The 19,209-nt window shown below is 41.9% G+C and overlaps 2 protein-coding genes across 2 annotated transcripts; one reads left to right on the top strand and one right to left on the bottom strand.

Annotated features, from left to right (window-relative positions):
• Positions 1 to 76: 76 nt before the first annotated feature.
• Positions 77 to 3,628, bottom strand: LOC134197021 (uncharacterized). The gene is made up of 4 exons (XM_062666252.1): positions 2,263 to 3,628; positions 1,340 to 2,203; positions 909 to 1,160; positions 77 to 839 (listed from the first exon to the last, which is right to left on the bottom strand). Exons 1-4 carry the CDS (start codon positions 3,580 to 3,582, stop codon positions 105 to 107), a joined length of 3,171 nt encoding a protein of 1,056 aa, XP_062522236.1. The 5' UTR covers positions 3,583 to 3,628; the 3' UTR covers positions 77 to 104.
• A 354-nt stretch (positions 3,629 to 3,982) lies between these two features.
• LOC134197143 (caskin-1-like) lies at positions 3,983 to 19,141 on the top strand. The gene is made up of 25 exons (XM_062666407.1): positions 3,983 to 4,133; positions 4,415 to 4,580; positions 4,639 to 4,705; positions 4,772 to 4,847; positions 6,478 to 6,573; positions 6,705 to 6,780; positions 6,956 to 7,033; positions 7,948 to 8,047; positions 8,247 to 8,313; positions 8,382 to 8,463; positions 8,526 to 8,557; positions 8,615 to 8,678; positions 8,736 to 8,837; positions 8,893 to 8,939; positions 9,012 to 9,067; positions 9,938 to 9,991; positions 10,054 to 10,162; positions 13,894 to 13,969; positions 14,029 to 14,096; positions 14,159 to 14,276; positions 16,231 to 16,295; positions 16,351 to 16,414; positions 16,471 to 16,566; positions 16,749 to 16,826; positions 18,929 to 19,141. The coding sequence occupies exons 1-25, from the start codon at positions 4,065 to 4,067 to the stop codon at positions 18,997 to 18,999; spliced, it is 1,977 nt and encodes a 658-aa protein (XP_062522391.1). The 5' UTR covers positions 3,983 to 4,064; the 3' UTR covers positions 19,000 to 19,141.
• The last annotated feature ends 68 nt before the right edge of the window (positions 19,142 to 19,209 follow it).

Here is a 19,209-nt window from a genome sequence, read left to right as displayed (position 1 = left end):
TTCACATTACAATCAATTAAAATACAGATTAGCAAAATAGTTATAACATATTGTGATTACATGTGATCGTTTTGTGTAACTGTCATTCCAGTGTTCCATTATGTTTACTTCTTTTGGCAGACTTTCTTGTGCTTTGCGTAGTCTGCCTTCTGACATTCACGATTACAGTAATGAACAGCCAGGCATCGTCCACATTTCAACATCTTTGTACTTGATGATAAGCAATGATTGCACAGTTTGGTAATCTTTGACTTGTCTTCCTTTTCACCAGTTTCATCTGACATTGAACTTGCTGTGACTATTGATGGATCCATGGCTGCTGCAACTGGCTTTTGTTCAGCTGACGCCTTCTGTTTGTCCACTGTTGCCTCATTCTTTGTTTCCTTTGGTAATGCCTTTGCTTTACTTTGAACCTCTGAATCCTGCCCTGGCAGTTGATCACTTTTATCGTCATCTTTATTCTTTGTCTTCATTTCCAATTTCTTTATCAGTTCAGCTTGTTTCTTCTCTGCCCGTTGACGTTTCTTGTCCTCTTCCTCTTTGAGAAGTCTCTTCTTAGCTTCTTCGTCTCGTTTCTTCTGGTCTTCTTCATAGAGACTCTTGAAGAGATCGCGCTCCAGTGTAGTCGAGACCATGTTGTCCATATCTAGATCTGTCCAGCTTATGTCGGGATCAGTGTACTTTTCCATCCTTTTCTTCCTTTCCAAAGTACGAATCTTGTCTGCTTCACTCTTTGATTCCCAGTTAAGGCGTTTCTCTTCCTCCATTTTCCTCTTCTCTTCCATTAGAACAGCCTTCATTGTCTGGAACTCTGGATCATCACTATCCCAAGCGTCATCCTATAATAGAAACCATTGGTCAGTTTATACACAAGAAATTGAAATGAGACGATTTCATGACTACCATACCAGCTCTTTTGCTTTTGCTTCTTTTTCTTCTTCCTTTTCTTTGACCTCATCTTGTTTCTTCTTACGAATAAACTGCTGCATGTCAAGAGTCTTCTCAGAATACTTTAGTAATTTTTCTCGGCTGACTGCACCCATGATACAAATTCCATTGACTGTCAGCACTGTGTGCAGCTCCTCTAATGATAACTCGTGTGGGTCTCGATTACACAATGAAGCCCATTTAACTTCCAAAGCTGTTGGTGGAAAGCCTTCCTAATAGGTAGTAATTCAAGACACACTGACATTTACATTCAAGTGATGAGAAGTCACTAAATGTAACGTAGATACACATGCATTCAAGAGACAGACAAACAGAAACACAAGACAGACAGACACACAAACAGAAAGACAAGACAGACAGACTTGTCATATTAGACAGTAATGATCAATACCGTGCGATGTGATATTTCTGTATAGTGGTCCTTTAGCAGCTCCATGTATTTATCACTCAATCCATACGTCCTCATGGGATTGTCTGGGTCACTAAACGATGCAACCGCGTCTGCATTTGACATAGAATCCATTATCTTGTCGATCCCACCTTCTCCTTTACCAACCACCATAAACTTTGGATTTTCAGACTTGCTCGTATCTAATTTAACGACTGTATGACCCGATCCCTTACCCTTTGATGCTTTAGCCTTTGATGCCTTTGACTCAGATTTTGCCTTCGATGCCTTTGACTCAGATTTTGCCTTCGAGGCGTTTGACTCAGATTTCGTTGTTAAAGGTTTGGATTTCGATTCACTGACTTCAGCCTCTTCAGATTTAACTGTGGCAGGTTCATCGTCATAATCAAAGTCACCTGAATCGTCGAATTGTCCTCTCCTCAGTTTTAGAAAGTCTTTGTCATTTGCCAGAGTGTACCTGAGAGCTGCAGCCACATCTTCGGGGTCTGTACAAGGGACCGTTGCTGGTGCCGAAAGCTTCATTGCCTTCATCTTCTCCTTGGTTCGTTTCTTCTTCTTTGGGTTTCCACCAAGCTTCTTCAAGGCAGCCTTCTCAGATTTTTTTATGCTGCCTGGAGCATCTGTCATTGGTCTGATCGAATCGACAGGAACACCTGATTCACTATATTGACTCAACAAGGTGCCAATCTTTGCAATCATTGGTTCATGTTTTTTGTAGATAGCAGCAAAGTAACGAGCGTGTTTTTCGAGCGACGGGTGTCCTAATCGAGGAAGATATTGCGACAAACGACGAGCAAACTGCATTGCAAACATGAGCTTCGTTTCTGGACACAGACGATTGTTAATCTAAAACACAATTTACTGAGACAAACACACACACACACACATTCCACACATGCACGTACAGCTGCTGCTCGCTCGTTAACTGACATCAAGCCATCATCATTTTCAACCGCCGGTGCATTCTCCAGCATGTCCCTCACAGCACAACAGACAAGGTCCAGAAATCGTTCATATCTCCTAAATCGGTGTGCATTAAGCACCCGATACATGTGCATCGAGTCTTGCTTTAACTCAACCGCACGTGTAAGCAGAGCGGCTGATACTGTATCCTTCGGATCGATGTCACACGCAACAGTGATGATCGGTATCGCCTCGAACTTACGATCCATTTCAATTAGAGCTTCAGCTTTTCGTTGGTATCCCTCGATCCAGTTCGGTTCAAGACGGATCACCCTGTTGGCGTCATCGATCGCTTCATCATATTTCTTCATCGCCAAGTAAGCCTTCGCACGATTTGACAGTAAAATATGCTGGTCTGAATCACTCACAGTCAGAGTCCTTGTATATAGTTCAGCTGCAGTGCCATACAACTTCTTTTCTAAAGCCTCGTTTGCTTTACCATGCAAAGCGGTCACCATAGATTTACTAACGACTTCTTTCTCTTTCTCTTCTGCCTTTGGAGGGTCCTCGTAGTCGAGATCGTTTGGCGACATATTTTTCGGCACTTTACTCTCGTCCTGCGGGAACATGGGCACTTCCTTGTGGAAATAATTTCTCAGGTGTTCGTCGTACTCGCTGAGAGCATCATAGACATCCAGCCACTGCATCGTAAGGTTTGGATGATTTTTCAGCTCTTGTCCTGGCCCAAGAATCTCTCGTTCGCACGAGAACCAATCATCGGGTGCACCCCATTTGATACAGTTATCCATGAACTTTAAATAGCAGCTATCGTGGTACAACCGCGGGATAAAACGGGACACAAGCAGGACAGGCGTGAACTCCCGTTTCTGCGCAGGATACTTATACGGGTAATTCTTGATGGGCGTGGCCTTCAAAATAAATTCAATCACAACGACTCCAGTGCAGCCAATGGTCGGATCTCTGCACTCGGGACAGACAAGGCAACGTTTAGAAGGCGGCCAAGTTCGACCCGGGCCTTGATCTTTGTCGAAATGATCCAACAGAAGTTTGACATCCATCGAGTCTATTTTGCCTTGGCAGTACGAGTAACGAGGAAATACAAGTACGTCGGGAAGGCAGTTGTTGCGCCAGTCTAATTCTTCGTGTTGGTAGCATGAGATTCTTTCCGGGTCGGTTCGAGGTTTCCCGTGAGGGGGCGCCCGGTTCAAGGCATAGATGCTGAACGATATGTCCTTGACTTTAGACACAATGAAACTGTGAGTGTTCGTTGATAACTTACGCACGGCTCCATGATCAACCATGATGACTTTATGCAATGCCAGCAACTGAACATGCGCGAAGTGACTTCGGTAGTCTCGCGTAGCCAGACCCTTTTCCCGCGTCACTTTCGCGAAAAATAGGCTGTTTCGCACTTGTCTGGTTGGTTTTTGAAGTTTGTAGCTAACGATTCTTTGCGCATATACTTTCTATAAATAATTTCGCTAAGATATCGAACCGCAGACTGCGATTTCGGGACTTCGAAATCTTCCATCTCTAGCGGGAAGTTGTATTGCGCATGAGCACACCAATCAAATGTAATAAAATTACGATTTGTACACACTTCCTGACATCTTTCACATCATCGTTTCCTCAATAATCTAACAGTCATTTTCAGATCTCACTCGTTCGACTAGAAAATCATCTCAAAAATCGAATACAACCTATTTAATATCAACAAGTTTTAGTTTCTTGCCGTTACAGTATTTGAGCGCGCCGCGCCAGCACACGAGCGCTCTCACGTCCAATGTCGAAGCGGAGCAAAGAGATAGAGTTGCTGAAAGCAGCACGAGACGGCGACGTAGAGAAACTCGAGGTTTGTGTGACATGCAGAACAACAGAGCGACCAGACAACACACAACACACACACACACACACACACACACACACACACACACACACACACACACACACACACACACACACACACACACACACACACACAGACAGACAGACACACACACACAGACACACACACACACAGACACACACACACACACACACACACACACACACACACACACACACACACACACACACACACACACACACACCATCTCCTCCTCTCTCTGGTAAAGGCGTGTCTTTCCCTTGCAGAGAATATTCGCACCTCAACAGAAAAAGAAAGGCTCAGCAGCCGACCCAACGACATACGACCTCCCAACGCTTCAGAACATGAAGATGAAAGTGCGCGTCAATCATATTGACGTTGAATGCACCGACCGAAACGGCTCGACGCCGCTAATTACGGCAGCTCTGAACGGTTGTTAATAGAGACTTGATTAGCGGCTAGCGGTGAGACTCGATTGCCTGCTTTTTAGGCCACAAAGAGGCGGTTGTTTTGCTGTTGATTTATTCTGCTGATATTGCGGCGAGAGATTATCAGAAGTGCGTTGATTATGGACGGTTTTGTGTGGGGGAGTGCTGTTGTTGAGATGGATTTGTTTGTGTTAGTAATTCGGCTTTGCATATGGCAGCTTGGCAGAATAAGAGCGACGTTGTAGAGATTTTGTTGAAGAATGGAGCACAGGTGTGTGGTGTGTGTGTGTGTGTGTGTGTGTGTGTGTGTGTGTGTGTGTGTGTGTGTGTGTGTGTGCGTGCGTATGGCACGAGGAACGTGACTTTATTAGGTTAGTCACATATATAGGGTGTAAAACACATATATAGGGTATAAAACACACACACACACACACACACACACACACACACACACACACACACATATATATAGGGTGTAAACACACACACACACACACACACACACACACACACACACACACACACACACACACACACACACACACACACACACACACACACACACACATGGTGTAAAACACGCATTTATGTATATATATATATATATATATATATATATATATATATATGTATATATATATATATATATAGGGTGTAAAACACGCATATATATAGGGTGTAAAACACCCATATATATATATATATATATATATATATATATATATATATATATATATATATATAGGGTGTAAAACACATACATATATAGGGTGTAAAACACGCATATATATATATATATATATATATATATATATATATATATATATATATATATATATATATATATATATATATATATATATATATATATAGGGTGTAAAACACACACACATATAGGGTGTAAAACACCCATATATATATATATATATATATATATATATATATATATATATATATATATATATGTATATATAGGGTGTAAAACACACACATATAGAGGGTGTAAAAACACACACATATAGAGGGTTTAAAAACACACAGGGTGGTTGAAAGATACCTAATCTCAGTAAAGGTACACGTGAGACGTAAGATGAGATGACAGGTGAATAAAAAACGGTTTGTAATTGAACGGGCACACACACTACACCCACATAGACAACTGAAGCCCGAGAATCCAATTGAATTTATAATCTGAGAATGGTGCGCATGTTTTGCTGCTATACAGAGTGAGACCATTTGTATTTCCGCTCTTCTAGAAAACGCTATAGCTTTGAGTTGCACTAGTGTATTCAAGACATGGGCGGAGTCATTACAGTTAATTAGGCGACGAATATAGTTTACAACGACTTAATTTCTAGAGATCAGACAATAGACTCTCAGTCTCTCTCCGCCAAGGATTGACAATCTGGGAATGACGAGGGCAGAGTGAGACTGGGTCGAGTCTAATCAGACAATACTGGGAAGACTTTATATATATATATATATATATATATATATATATATATATATATATATATATATATATCTACACCATGTGTGTGTGTGTGTGTGTGTGTGTGTGTGTGTGTGTGTGTGTGTGTGTGTGTGTGTGTGTGTGTGTGTGTGTGTGTGTGTTCTACAGCCTATATATATATATATATATATATATATATATATATATATATATATATATGCGTGTTTTACACCCTATATATGTGTTTTACACCCTATATATGTGTTTTACACCCTATATATGTGTTTTACACCCTATATATGTTTACACCCTATATATGGGACTAACCTAATAAAGTCACGTTCCTTGTGCCATACGTGTGTGTGTGTGTGTGTGTGTGTGTGTGTGTGTGTGTGTGTGTGTGTGTGTGTTGGTGTCACAGTGGGATATTGGGATGTGTGTTTTGTAGGCAAACGAGATGAACAGTTCTGGGAATACACCACTGCATTTTGCAGCACAATTTTATCAGGAGGGCAAGATCTTTACTGCTCATAAGCTACTGCAGGTTGGTTGGTTTGGTCGGATTTTTGCAGGCAAATGCAGGCACATGTGCCCCCATGCCCACAGAGACCTTTCACCCACCCACGGGATCTTCTACATTAATGTTATGTAATTAGTATTGTTGTCATGTGTTAGGCTGGAGCTAAAGTGATGGTAGTGAACAAAGATGGTGACACTCCTCTTGATCTTGCTGCACGATTTGACAAGAAAGGTACACGCCACACACGCGCACACACACACACACACACACACACACACATGCACATGCCACACACACACACACACACACACACACACACACACACACACACACACACACACACACACACACACACACATGCACACATCATCTATTGCATCGTCTTACTGTTGTTTGTGTTACACAGAGTGTGTGTCTCTTTTTGTTGACTCGGATCCAGCTGCCATTCAATCTACAAAATCAATTGTTGAAGCGTCAAAGAACGGTATGTTCACTTGAGTTGTGGTTCATTTGATTATACTTTTCATTTCGATATTCCAAATCCAAATCAAGGAAGTTGCTATAAACATTTGAAAGCACGGCGCACAATTGAGTTGACTACGTGTTGTGACTGAAATGGAAATCTAAGCAGCTAGAAATAGAGAAATTGCTTAGATTTTAAAGATTGAATGTGAACGTCTAACGGATGAAGAAACCTTGTTACATGTTGTTGTAATGTGCATAATGCGCATAGTACAGCGAATTGAGGCTGTAAAGATGTGTGTGTGTGTGTGTGTGTGTGTGTGTGTGTGTGTGTGTGTGTGTGTGTGTGTGTGTGTCAGTGTTAGTGTGATTTGCCATAAACGAACAGCAGCTACTGGCAGAATGGAAATCCTGGATGTTGTAAATAGTTTCTGGCTTGCCTCATTTCCAGACTCTCACGCGTGTCTGTATGATACCCTTAGATAAATGCAAAGCCTGGAACGAGCCAAACAGGAGCCCAATTCACACAGAACACGTACAAAATGTTAACCACTTTATAGGTCACATGTACCTAATGGCCATGAGAGAACAGAGCTGTGAGGGGGGGGGGGGGTTTGCTTGCAACCCCAAGCCCCAACCGTGCGTGCACTATGCCAACACTCTATTGCTGTTGCTGTTATTGATAAGCCTAAATGAGTAAACGTTTGTTCATTATGTACTTGACTGTCACTATATGACTGAGCTTCAAGGAAGTAAGTCATGCACCACACCATCATTTCATTTGTCTGGACAATTTGGCTTCCGAACAAAAAGTTTGGATAATCAGAGTTTGTACTGTGGATACTAGTAGTCTCATTTGGGCGTTCACTCTGTCTTGTTGTTGTTATCTGGATAATACTGAATGGCTAATGGTCTGTTGCTGTTTTTGTATCTCAGGTCGACTTGACATTGTTCAGCTGTTGATTGACTGCGAAATTGCAGTGAATGGAGAGTCAACAGGAACTCAGGCACTGCATGAAGCTTGTCGTTTCTTTCGGTAAATGCCGATCAACAGTGATGGAAATGATTGTTGTTATTGTGTGTGTGTGTGTGTGTGTGTGTGTGTGTGTGTGTGTGTGTGTGTGTGTGCATGTGTGTGTGTGTGTGTGTGCACACGCATGCATGTGTGTGTGTGCATGTGTGTGTGCATGCGTGTGTGTTCACATGTGTGTATGTGTATTTGTTGTCTGTCTTAGGCGAGATGTTGCAGAACTTCTGCTCTCATACGGCGCTAACCCGAACTTAGAGAATGGCACGAAAGAGGTAAGATATGGCAATGAGTTTGTTCCATTTTTCGACTGCTGTTGCATGGCTGTGTATTCGATCAATAGACAGCTCGAACAATCATTGAAGACTACATGAAAACGAAAGGAATGGAAGACAAAGCTGGGCCGTTTTTGGATTTGTTTGATGGTGAGTCACTTTATTAATTCTTCTCTCTCTCCCAAAATGACGAAAACCTTTATATCAAATAGAATACAAAGACAAAGAACCTCTTGTTCCACGGGTATTGAACGAACACGATTTGTTTTTCTTCTGTATGTGCAACGTTGGATCATTGCAGAAAGAGCAAGAACGACGAAGAGAACAAGCACTCAAGACGCCACGTGAACAGCCTGTTGCGATGAGTAGGTCATGCATGCTGTTTGTGTTTCAATTCTTGTATGAGTTTCTTGCTTGGCTAGAGGAGTATCCGTTGTTGAAGAACAGGAAGAGATGGACGCAGGACCATCCTGATTATAGGAGCGACTGTACTGGTGGACGACCTAACACGTGTCTTTTGGATGGTAGGAGTGTGTAATGGACGAGGTTTTACAGTCGCTGATTTGTATGTTGCGGTAGATGATCCTACGGAGTTTTGGATTGTGCCGTCAAATGCTTACTGTTGGGTCTGTAGAGTGATGGCATGGTGGTATGGAGTGGTGTGTGATGTGTTTGCACATTTGTGTGATTTTGTGTAGGTCGCGTTTGACTTTGGCACGAAGTTTACTTTGACTGGATTGCAGCTTATTGGATGGTGAGGATTGATTGTGGTGTTTTGTTATTTATGACACACAAATGGACAGACTGACAGACAGGTAGACAGACAGACAACAGACAGATAGACAACAGACAGACAGACAGACAGAAAGGGAAGAAAAGAAGATAGAGAAGTACAGCAAAGAAAGGCACACTGGTGGAGGTTCTCCTTGCTTGATTCCCTTGGTTTTCGAACATTTTGGACATTGGGGGAATAGCGGAGAGAAGTTTCTTCACCAGATCTCACTAAGATCACGTGATGAAGATAGAAAGCTGAATTTAATTGAATTTAAAACGTACTGGCGGCGAATACTGGCAATAACATTACAACGTTGCAATAGTAGTGTTTTAGCAAAACATTGACAGAATAGTTTGTAGTAATGACTCTGTAGATGATAGCTACAAACATCAGATGGCTGTTCGTTTAGAATTTTTCTTCTACGACCACTATGGTTGTTTATTGGGAGCTCTTAGTGTTATATGTAGCCTTTTTTGTATTAGCATTGATGTTTTCAATAAATGTTCTTTGACAGACAGGCAGACACACAGACAGACAGGCGGAATATACTTGATTGACTGACTGACAGACAGACAGACAACATAAATACATAAGTACCGCTGCATATCTGGGCCAGACATGCAAACAACGCAAACACATGTGTACACACACACACACACACACACACACACACACACACACACACACACACACACACACACACACACACACACACACACACACACACACACACACACACACACACACCACACACACACACACCACACACACACACACCAGTCAAGCGATCACTCGTGGATTTTGTGTCTTCATTATTTCTTATTGTTGTATATTTTCCTCTCTTTACAGGGCCAGTGACCAGATGGTGAAACATTTCCAAATCGAGACTGGCATAACACTAACGTATGCTGTTACATACTCTTGTGTCACACCCAGTATAGCACTAACACATATACTATTTACAGAGGACCGTGGACTATGATTCAGTCTTATCAAGCCAATAGGATTGGCTCTGAGGATCCAATGGAACCGGGAGTTCCACAGGACTTCAAAGATTTCTATGCCACATCACAGGTGAGTTTGTTGTGTGTTGTAGTCAACGACAAACAAACATAGATACCAAGTGGACGTACTGTTCATAGCAGTGATTAGTGCTGAGGATATTGATCTGTATGTAGATTATATTCAAGTTGGTTGAGGTAGGAGACATATGGCTAGATTTATGTCTCTTAAAAGGTAACTGCAACGCAAAAATCAAAGATTCTTTTATGTTGGGAATCGATAGTTTTATTTGCATACATGACAGGAAAAGTAGTTTTGGATTTTTGAGTTAAGTCTTTGCTGAGATATAGCAGGTCAGAGTTGCTTCCGGTTCTTCAAGTTCCGATAATGGGTGTGGTGTAGTGTACATGTCACAGGGGGGAGACGTGTGTGCGTCTGTATAGTCAGCGGCCTGTAACAATGACTACAACTTTATATCCAAGGCAACGCTGTTAGGGTAGAGGCGTCAGCAGCAACAGTTATTCTTTTGAAGAGCCCTCTGGAGGTTTTACGTGATGATAACGTTCCGTCATCACATGAATCGCAGGATGAAGAAGATTTGCGGGGAGCCATTATAGTGACTAGACCACACAGGTTCAAGCTCAGCGACAGTGTGCCTGAAGCTTTGAGATCACCTGCTGCCTTGGAAGCGGACGAGGAAGAGGACAGGCTACCCGATAGCCTGTCATCATTGCAAAGTAGAAGTAGGAGTAGCAAACGTAATCGATGCACATCCAGGTAAGTAAACAACCATCACAGGTGCAGCTGCGGTCGTTGTGAGATGATGGATACGTACTCGTGTGGAGTGTGTGTGCTGTCAAAACGTATTGAGGTTTTCTCAAATAATGACGCAATAATAATGTTGAATACTGGTGACAATAGTGGTACAGTGAACTGGTGAGTTTATGCAAAACTCGAGCTATTGCTGTGAGAAAGAGAACAAAATTAATTGAAGTTGGTACATTGATTCATGTTGACACAAGGGTTGACTTCACTGTACAGTATACTGTAATGCATACGACTGCATTCACTACACATGACGATCAAGCACTTGGACGCAAGTCTAGTCATTAAGAGTCTGATCTCTCCTAGCCAGGTGCAGTAGTTTACGAGATTCTTCCTTGCTCTCAGTTTCCCGCTTCTCAAATGCGACTCTAGCTCCTTTTCTTTTGCGAAGGTTTCACAGTGCTGCTATCTTGAAGTGTGGAGGCAGGTAGATGGAAAATGGTGACCTTGATTTTGCCCTGCTACAACCCAGACCAAGTTCTTAAATGGACCTGGCTGTACGAATCTTGAAGCAATTAGGCTAAAAATAGCTACTACAGACTCCTGTCCACTTAGTAGGATGCGCCATACTCAGTTGTAGTTGCCCGGACGACACAAACGTCTCTGCAATTGTCCTCCTTATTTGCAATTCTCACTCTTTTCTTAGCTTGGGGATGTTCGGAAATCGGAACACGCTGCTTGCGTATGACTTGTGCGAATTGGTGCATCCTGCAGCCACGCAACACCAAACCATTCTTTCGCCACAGATTCCTTTGTTTACAGTACACGCTATCATGGAGTGTCCCTTCTATAACGTGTACACTACACCACGCCCATTACCGGAACTTGAGGAACTGGAGCAACTTTGACGTGCTACATCTTGGCGAAGACTTAACTTAAAAAATCTAAAACTATTTTTCCTGTCATGTATGCAACTAGAACTATCAATTTCCAACATAAAAGAATTTTTGATTTTTGAGTTGCAGTTACCCTTTAATTAATTAAATTCCTTTCTTGTGGCTAGCATTACAGACCACTGTACAACCTCAATTGTCTGTACATTTTGATAATCCGGACAAATTTATTTTTGCCCAAAAAGCACGTCTTTCATGTGTTCCCATGTGATGCCATTCCATTGTGGAAACCTGTAAACCTACTCCAAAATTGGAATCATAGAGGACTTTACATCTAATCATTCATTAATAGGGGTTCTGGACTTCCCATCCTTTGGGCTCGTGGTCCAGTCGAACCCCCACTACTCCGCTGCCTCGGCTCGTGGTCCAGAACAGACCGTTATTTTTGTATACTAAATTAGGGGTTGTCCATATTTTTCGGCATTTTCACGAGTGTACAAAATGTACGCTGGGGAGGGGATAAAACCAGGCGTACGCTTGGAAAAATGCTGTTCTACCGCATGCGTAGGACGTTTTCACCGAGGTAGTTCAATGGTACTACACACATGTTCGTGTGGTCAAACCAACAACCATTACGTTAATACCTACTACTGCTACTGCTAGCAGTCCGCCGCATCTGGGTTAATGAGCAATATCCAGGTTTCTCTTTGCTTCGTGTCCTTATGGAGAACATAGGGAAGTTGGCAGAGTTGTCCAACTGTGCGGGCTCTGTTCATACTCACCCTGTCAATGCTTATCAGCATTTCGTCAACGCTTTTGTTTATCTAAATAACAGTTACGGCAGGCAAGATACTGTCAGGAAGGCACAGGAGTTTGGAAGGTTGAGAGTGATGAGAATAAGGATTCCATTTTGAGAGAAGCTTTTCGGAAACTAGAGATGACGACAAAGAGAAAAAATACGTTGTATTTTATACAGGAATTAAAGGTACAGTGTTGTTTCTGTATCGTCTAGTCTGCTTGTAGATTTCGTATGCTGGTTCATGTTCTCATGGTGTAGACGTTGTCTCAGGTTCAGACCACTGTATTAATATTAAATCAGCATTTTCGCGTACGCTTTCAGGAAAGGGGAGGGAGAAGAGAAAAAAGCGTGTGTTTTGTACGCTCGTGAAAATGCCGAAAAATATGGACGACCCCTTAGTAATATTGTACTGCTGTTACACAACAACTTGCCACTCAACAGCAATAGTACAACAGTAGTAAGTAAATAGAAATAGCGGTCTGTCCTGGACCACGAGGTGAGGTGGCAGAGTATTATGGAGTGGGGGTTCGACTGGATCGCAATCCACCAAAGAGATGCAGTAGTGGTTCAGAATCTGACTGTCCGTATAGTACTAAAGTAAATCAAGAAGCACTAAAGTGATAAACCCTCGGCTGCTATCCACCTTTTAATGTGTAAAAATGTTGAGTCGTTGTTGACCTAATATTGCTGTATATTAATTAAATAAATATTTGTTCTCTATGTACTTGACTGTCAATGTATGACTGAGCCTCAAGGAAGTCACCACACCATAATTTTATTTATCCAGACACTTGATTATCTGGACAATTTGGCTTTCACCAAAAAGTCTGGATAATTGAGGTTGTACTGTCTGTTGCTAGTTGCTGTACTGTTGGTAGTTACTGTGCGTACAGTTGCTAGCCATGTAGAATATGGAAAGTGCTTGTACTGTACATATATAGTCCAGTACTCAGACAGCATATAGGCAGTATATACGATTGGTATATACGGCTAGTTTTGTGAGTCAAGTACGTAGTACAGTCACTGAGTGTGAGTGATGCGAATGACACGCTGAGAAGTCGACATGTGTAGGTGTGCGAGACATAAGATTTACAGCATGAGTAAGAGCTTTGCTGAGAATGAGAGAGAGAGTTAGGAACAGTACCTGTACAGTACCGTTGCTTTATTGTGTGTGTGTGTGTGTGTGTGTGTGTGTGTGTGTGTGTGTGTGTGTGTGTTTGTGTGTGTGTGTGTGTGTGTGTGTGTGTGTGTGTGTGTGCGTGCATGCGTGTGTGTGCATGTGTGTGTGTGTGCATGTGTGTGTGCGTGCACGGCATGACATGGAAATAAATTTTGATATTTGGTAGTACTGGCGGATCCTTATCCAGGACAACTACGGTGGGTCATGGACATGTTTAAAGGGCGTGCGTTTTTACGGACTCGGTAAGTGAGTCATTCAAATCTGTGACTTTTCTGTGTTATTGGCTTTTATTGTACTGCAGATACTGGTGTTTTGAGATGGTTTCAAGAGCTTGGTCTTATTCAGTATTACGAGGACTTTGTGATGCGAGTAATGAGTTTAGTGTTGTTGCCGATTTTGTTGTGTGGTGAGTTGTGTGCGTTGGTGTTCAGGGATATAATCAAGTCAGTGAGCTAGTGAGAGTTACGTCGAAAGACCTCGAGGAAATTGCCAGTTTACCAGGACACAGGAAGAAGATAGCACTAGCAGTAAAGAAGATGAGAGAACATGGTGTGTGTGTGTGTGTGTGTGTGTGTGTGTGTGTGTGTGTGTGTGTGTTTGTGGTGTGTGTGTGTGTGTGTGTGTGTGTGTGTGTGTGTGTGTGTGTGTGTGTGTGTGTGTGTGCATATATGTGTGTGTGTGCATATATGTGTGTGTGTGTGTGTGTGTGTGTGTGTGTGTGTGTGTGTGTGTCTGTGTGTCTGTGTGTCTGTGTGTGTGTGTTTGTCTGTGTGTGTCTGTGTGTGTCTGTGTGTCTGTGAACATGCAGCTCTGATGTATGTAAAAACTGAGACTGTGTTCGCACTAGATCTGCTCTAAACTACTTTAGAATAAAACTAGTTTAGAATCTAAACCTGTTTAGGTGAAGGCGTCCGCACTTGGATTTCTCACGTACGGGACCTGCTAGCAAACTGTTGTGTCCTACATTGTAGTTGCTAACCAACTCTCTTTTTCGTTCCTCGAAATGCCGGAGACACTTTCTTTAATTTACAGAATGGCTCATAAGAACGTAAATGAGACCAAGAAGAGAGCTGCACTTGCAGCAGCAATTGTTAACGGAATACGCGTTATCATCACGTGATATTAAATCTAAACAACTTGAACTAGGGTGCGTTTTCACTAAGCTTAAACCGGTATAACAAGTATTGACATGTTTCCATCTGCACTAAACCAGTTATATTCTAAACCTAAACCACTTTTCCTATACCCGTTTTGTAGTAGGTTTAGCAAGTGGTTTAGGTGATCACGTGATGGTAATGTGCGTACTTGAAGACGGTCACTGACAATGCCGTTGTGATGGTCTTTACTATTATTTTGTTGATATGGGATTGCCTCAAAAGATGGAGGTGTCATCTAATAAGGGAGTGAAATCAGCAGCTACTGCATGTACCTAGATGTTGAATTTGGAGTCTCAGTGACGTCCAGCTATTGCTACAGAGCAGCGCAATGTATCGCAGCAAGCGTCATTCTAGGAATACTGCACCATTCCAAAACAAACTTGTCTGGATATCTCACACATCTTGGATGCACGAGTCTTTAGTAGAAACAGTCGTCTTCTTGAACTGGTTTAGTTTATGAACTTGTTTAGGTTAAACTAGGTTTAGTGAAAGTTGTTTAAGCTGCCAACTAAACATGTTTAGTGCTAATGCAGACTTACTAAGTTCTAAACATGTTTAGGCCACAAGAAGAAAATTAGTTGTTTGACAGGAAATTTGGCTCAGAAATCCGTGCGTGTGTGCTCATTCTGTTTTAATTTTTAATTTTACAATTATTAATATTAATATAAATTAGGTAACATATGGGCTGCCAGTGAACAAAGAGTCAGAATCTTGCATTGACAGAAGAGTTGAACAGTGCGTGTGCCTCCGCAACAACATGTCGTTCGTCGTTTCTGCTAGTAGACCCAGATGCAGTTCGGATGCCCGGATAATTTGAGACATTTTCTAGTTCCGTGAGACATGCTAGAACAATTGTGATTTGGCAGAAATAATACGTCCTGTCACTACCATAGTTACTACAGACACATGTGCAGTTGAAAGAAAAAAGAATTTGGTGTGCAGTTACAAATTGGTGCGTGTGCTCCTGTTAAACAACTACTTTTCTTCTTGTGGCCTTAGATCTAAACAACTTTTAGAAACTAGTGTAGTGATTAATGCGGACATGCTCTTAAAGATGGGTGTCAACTGTCTTTCTTGTTTTCTGTGTTGCTCACACATTAAAGCCTGGTTCACAATGCTGATGCTGACGCTGATGCTGGAATAGAAATGAATCCTATTCCAGCGTCAGTGTTAGCATCAGCGTCAACATCAAAGGATGCTGCCTACGTCAAGGTGGTGTCTTGCGGTGTCTTTGATGTTGATGCTTAGCTGAGCGTCAGCGTCAAAATTGTGAACCAGCTTTATTGTTAATTAGCCAACAACAAAGATCAACTACATGTCAGATAGTTTACATCGTTTGTCATTAGTTTATCCATTACGGGAACTTAAATGGTTACAACCACCAATACACAGTTGTCTAGAACACGAGGAGGTAAGAATCTATCGATTTTGAAGATAACTCATTCGCTCGGAACTCTATTTGCTAGATCCCACCGTTTAGTGTTCAAAGTGATCCCATGACAAGCGAAGATCTCAAACTTGTTATCCATGGTAAACATGCTGAATGATACACTTGTATTTGGTACTCAGTATGAGATGCATTGCAGGAGGAGCTGAAATGAGTGGACAGTTTAGCACATCTTTAGAGCCAGATGGTGACAATCCGTCAACAGCAACCTTTAAAGGAGTAAAGATCTGGCCAGGTTTGACACACACACACACACACACACACACACACACACACACACACACACACACACACACACACACACACACACACACACACACACACACACACACACACACCACAGGCATACATGCCTATAGTAAGGAATGAATGACGGCTTGCTTTGACAAACGTTTGTATTATTGCTTTGCTTTGTAGCCGGAAGATACTTGATAGAAGTTCAGTGTGTTCAACATCCAGACAAGTTTATTAGAGCTGCAGAGCCTATAGTTGTCGGTGAGTACATAACAATCTTAGTAGAGATTAATGCATGTCGAGACAAGACAAAATTGCACATGAAAGTGGAATAGTAGGCATACATACTGCTGTACAAGTGTGCAAACATCATAGTCACGAGTTGTTGTAGGCCATAGGCAGTGCATACAGTATATATTCTGTGGACTTCCAGCATATGACTATAGAATGCTTGGCAGCTTATTTTAGTAAGGTAGTGTGTTCACATGTTTAAAGGTGCAGGGTCACTGTCGGACATGCGCACTTGAGTCGATCTCAAGCGAGGTAGCTTTGCGTTGTAGCTGTTGTACGTAATATATGTTCAAGTGTCCTGGCAAGAAAATCAGTTTTGATTGCCAGTAAGACCTTCAAATGCTGTTCATAGGTTGCACATGCGCAAAGGTCACTAGACGAAACTACTGCAAAACTGGCTATTTAGGTGTCGATTGACGGGCCCGGCAGCAGTGTAAGCTTTAAACAATACAAATTTTTGGTGCTCACTGAGAGCTGAGTGCGCGTGGTTACTTTGAGAGAAAGATGTGACTACAGCAGATGCAACATATGGGAACATGGCATGTGCTTTCTGGTCACGTGCAGAGCGTAAGGAACTCCGATCTGGCTCAAAGTGCGAAGGTGCTTGTCGAATTTTACTGAAACTGCAGTGTAGCAACCTCAGTTTGAGGTTTTAGAAAAAAATTCTGAGAACTACATCTAAAAAGCCTAGAATTTAGCTACCAGAGTCACGGTCTAACGCAACCTCATACTGCAACGTCTTGATCGTTCCAATTCAGGCTATCGAGAGACTTCAGTCAGAGGGTGCCTTCAGTGCAAATTAGAGCGTTGAAGTCCTCGCGGGTACTGAGTGTTTGAAAAAGTGCACTCTTTTCAAAGGGATGCAGTGCGCATGTCCGAGCGTGACCCTGCACTTTTAATATGCATGATATCGATGAACAATAAAGTTTAGGGAGAAACACAACACTCGGTGATTGATAAATGCATGTGGCTGTTATACATTCTAAAATCGGGTTCACAATATGTGATAGAGAGCGGTCCATTCCATTTTGTAGCGTTGCATTCACTCACATCAAAGGACAGCAGCATACTGTGAATGCCTTCGCACTACGTGACGGTGCAGACCACACGGATAGAATCCAGTGGAAGTAAAATTAAGTAGCTCACCAATCATAGGAAATTGCAAATATTGCAGCTACCGTATTTCTGTAATTCATGGGGCACTATTTTTCATAGTTCTAAAACATGGGGCATTGTTCGATCATGTGCCATTATTATTTGCAAGCACAGTTGCTGTTGCATTGTTCATTTGAATACAATCACACTATACAAACAAACTACCTAATCTAATCTTGCAGCTATCCCTTGACTACTTTCGCTTTCACTTGAGTCATATTTCTGGTCTGTTGCATAGTACGTTAGTACGTTGAATCTTCATAATCATTCAGTGATTTTATATCTGGGTGTTCATTCCATCTCAACCATACACATTGATTGATAGACGAGCATGCATATAATTGGGTTTGAATAATACCCCAGTGGGGGCACTAATTGAGCATGGGGCATTATTATTTCATTATAAGGTCAGCATGGGGCATTATTTGAGGATGAGGCACCATTTGAGCATGGGGTACTATTCACGGAAATACTGTAACTGATGTGAGTAGGTCGTATCCCGTATAATCGCTGAAGACGATGACAAATGTTTCTACGCTTCTTTTCGTCTTGATTCTTCGGTAGTGCCACAGCACACACGCAAACAACAACAGAGTTTCCTTCTCCATCAAGAAAATAAATATCACGTACTTAGAGTGGGTTACAAATTATGAATCACTCTGCGTCAATGTTGACGGAACGAACCTGATCGCAAACGTTACGGATTGAAACGGTCTGCTGTCCGTCATATATTGTGAACTCGGCTTAATTAAGGCAACTGTTTATATTGAAAATCGTACACACAAAATAGACTTTAGAGTTGCATTTGTGTTAGCACAGGCTAGGCATCTATGCATATGAAAATGACAAAAACTGTGAACCCAATGTGTGCGTACATTCTAACATTTGCATTACATTCTTTTTTCTTGTTTTTTCAGCGTTTCCAACTAAGTCCAATATGGAGCTGGATGACATGTTTAGTGAGATGGATGACATGCTCAAGTTTTAAGTTGCCAAGAACGTACTTAAACTGAGTGATTCGATGTACTGATGGACTCATTCATAGTTCAAATTTGCATTCCAGTAATTGATGATTCTTGTGCATGTGCATGCATATTTTACAAAAGTGTATCAATATGGCAAGTCATTCTCTTGTATTGTTGCGTCTTCACAACAACGTTGGTATGAAACTTGCCGGAAGAGTTTGTCCTTGATTTGG

The sequence above is a fragment of the Corticium candelabrum genome, chromosome 22 (genome assembly GCF_963422355.1).
Source record: "Corticium candelabrum chromosome 22, ooCorCand1.1, whole genome shotgun sequence".
In the NCBI taxonomy this organism is placed as follows: Eukaryota; Metazoa; Porifera; class Homoscleromorpha; order Homosclerophorida; family Plakinidae; genus Corticium; species Corticium candelabrum.
This window is presented reverse-complemented; position numbering and strand designations above follow the sequence as displayed.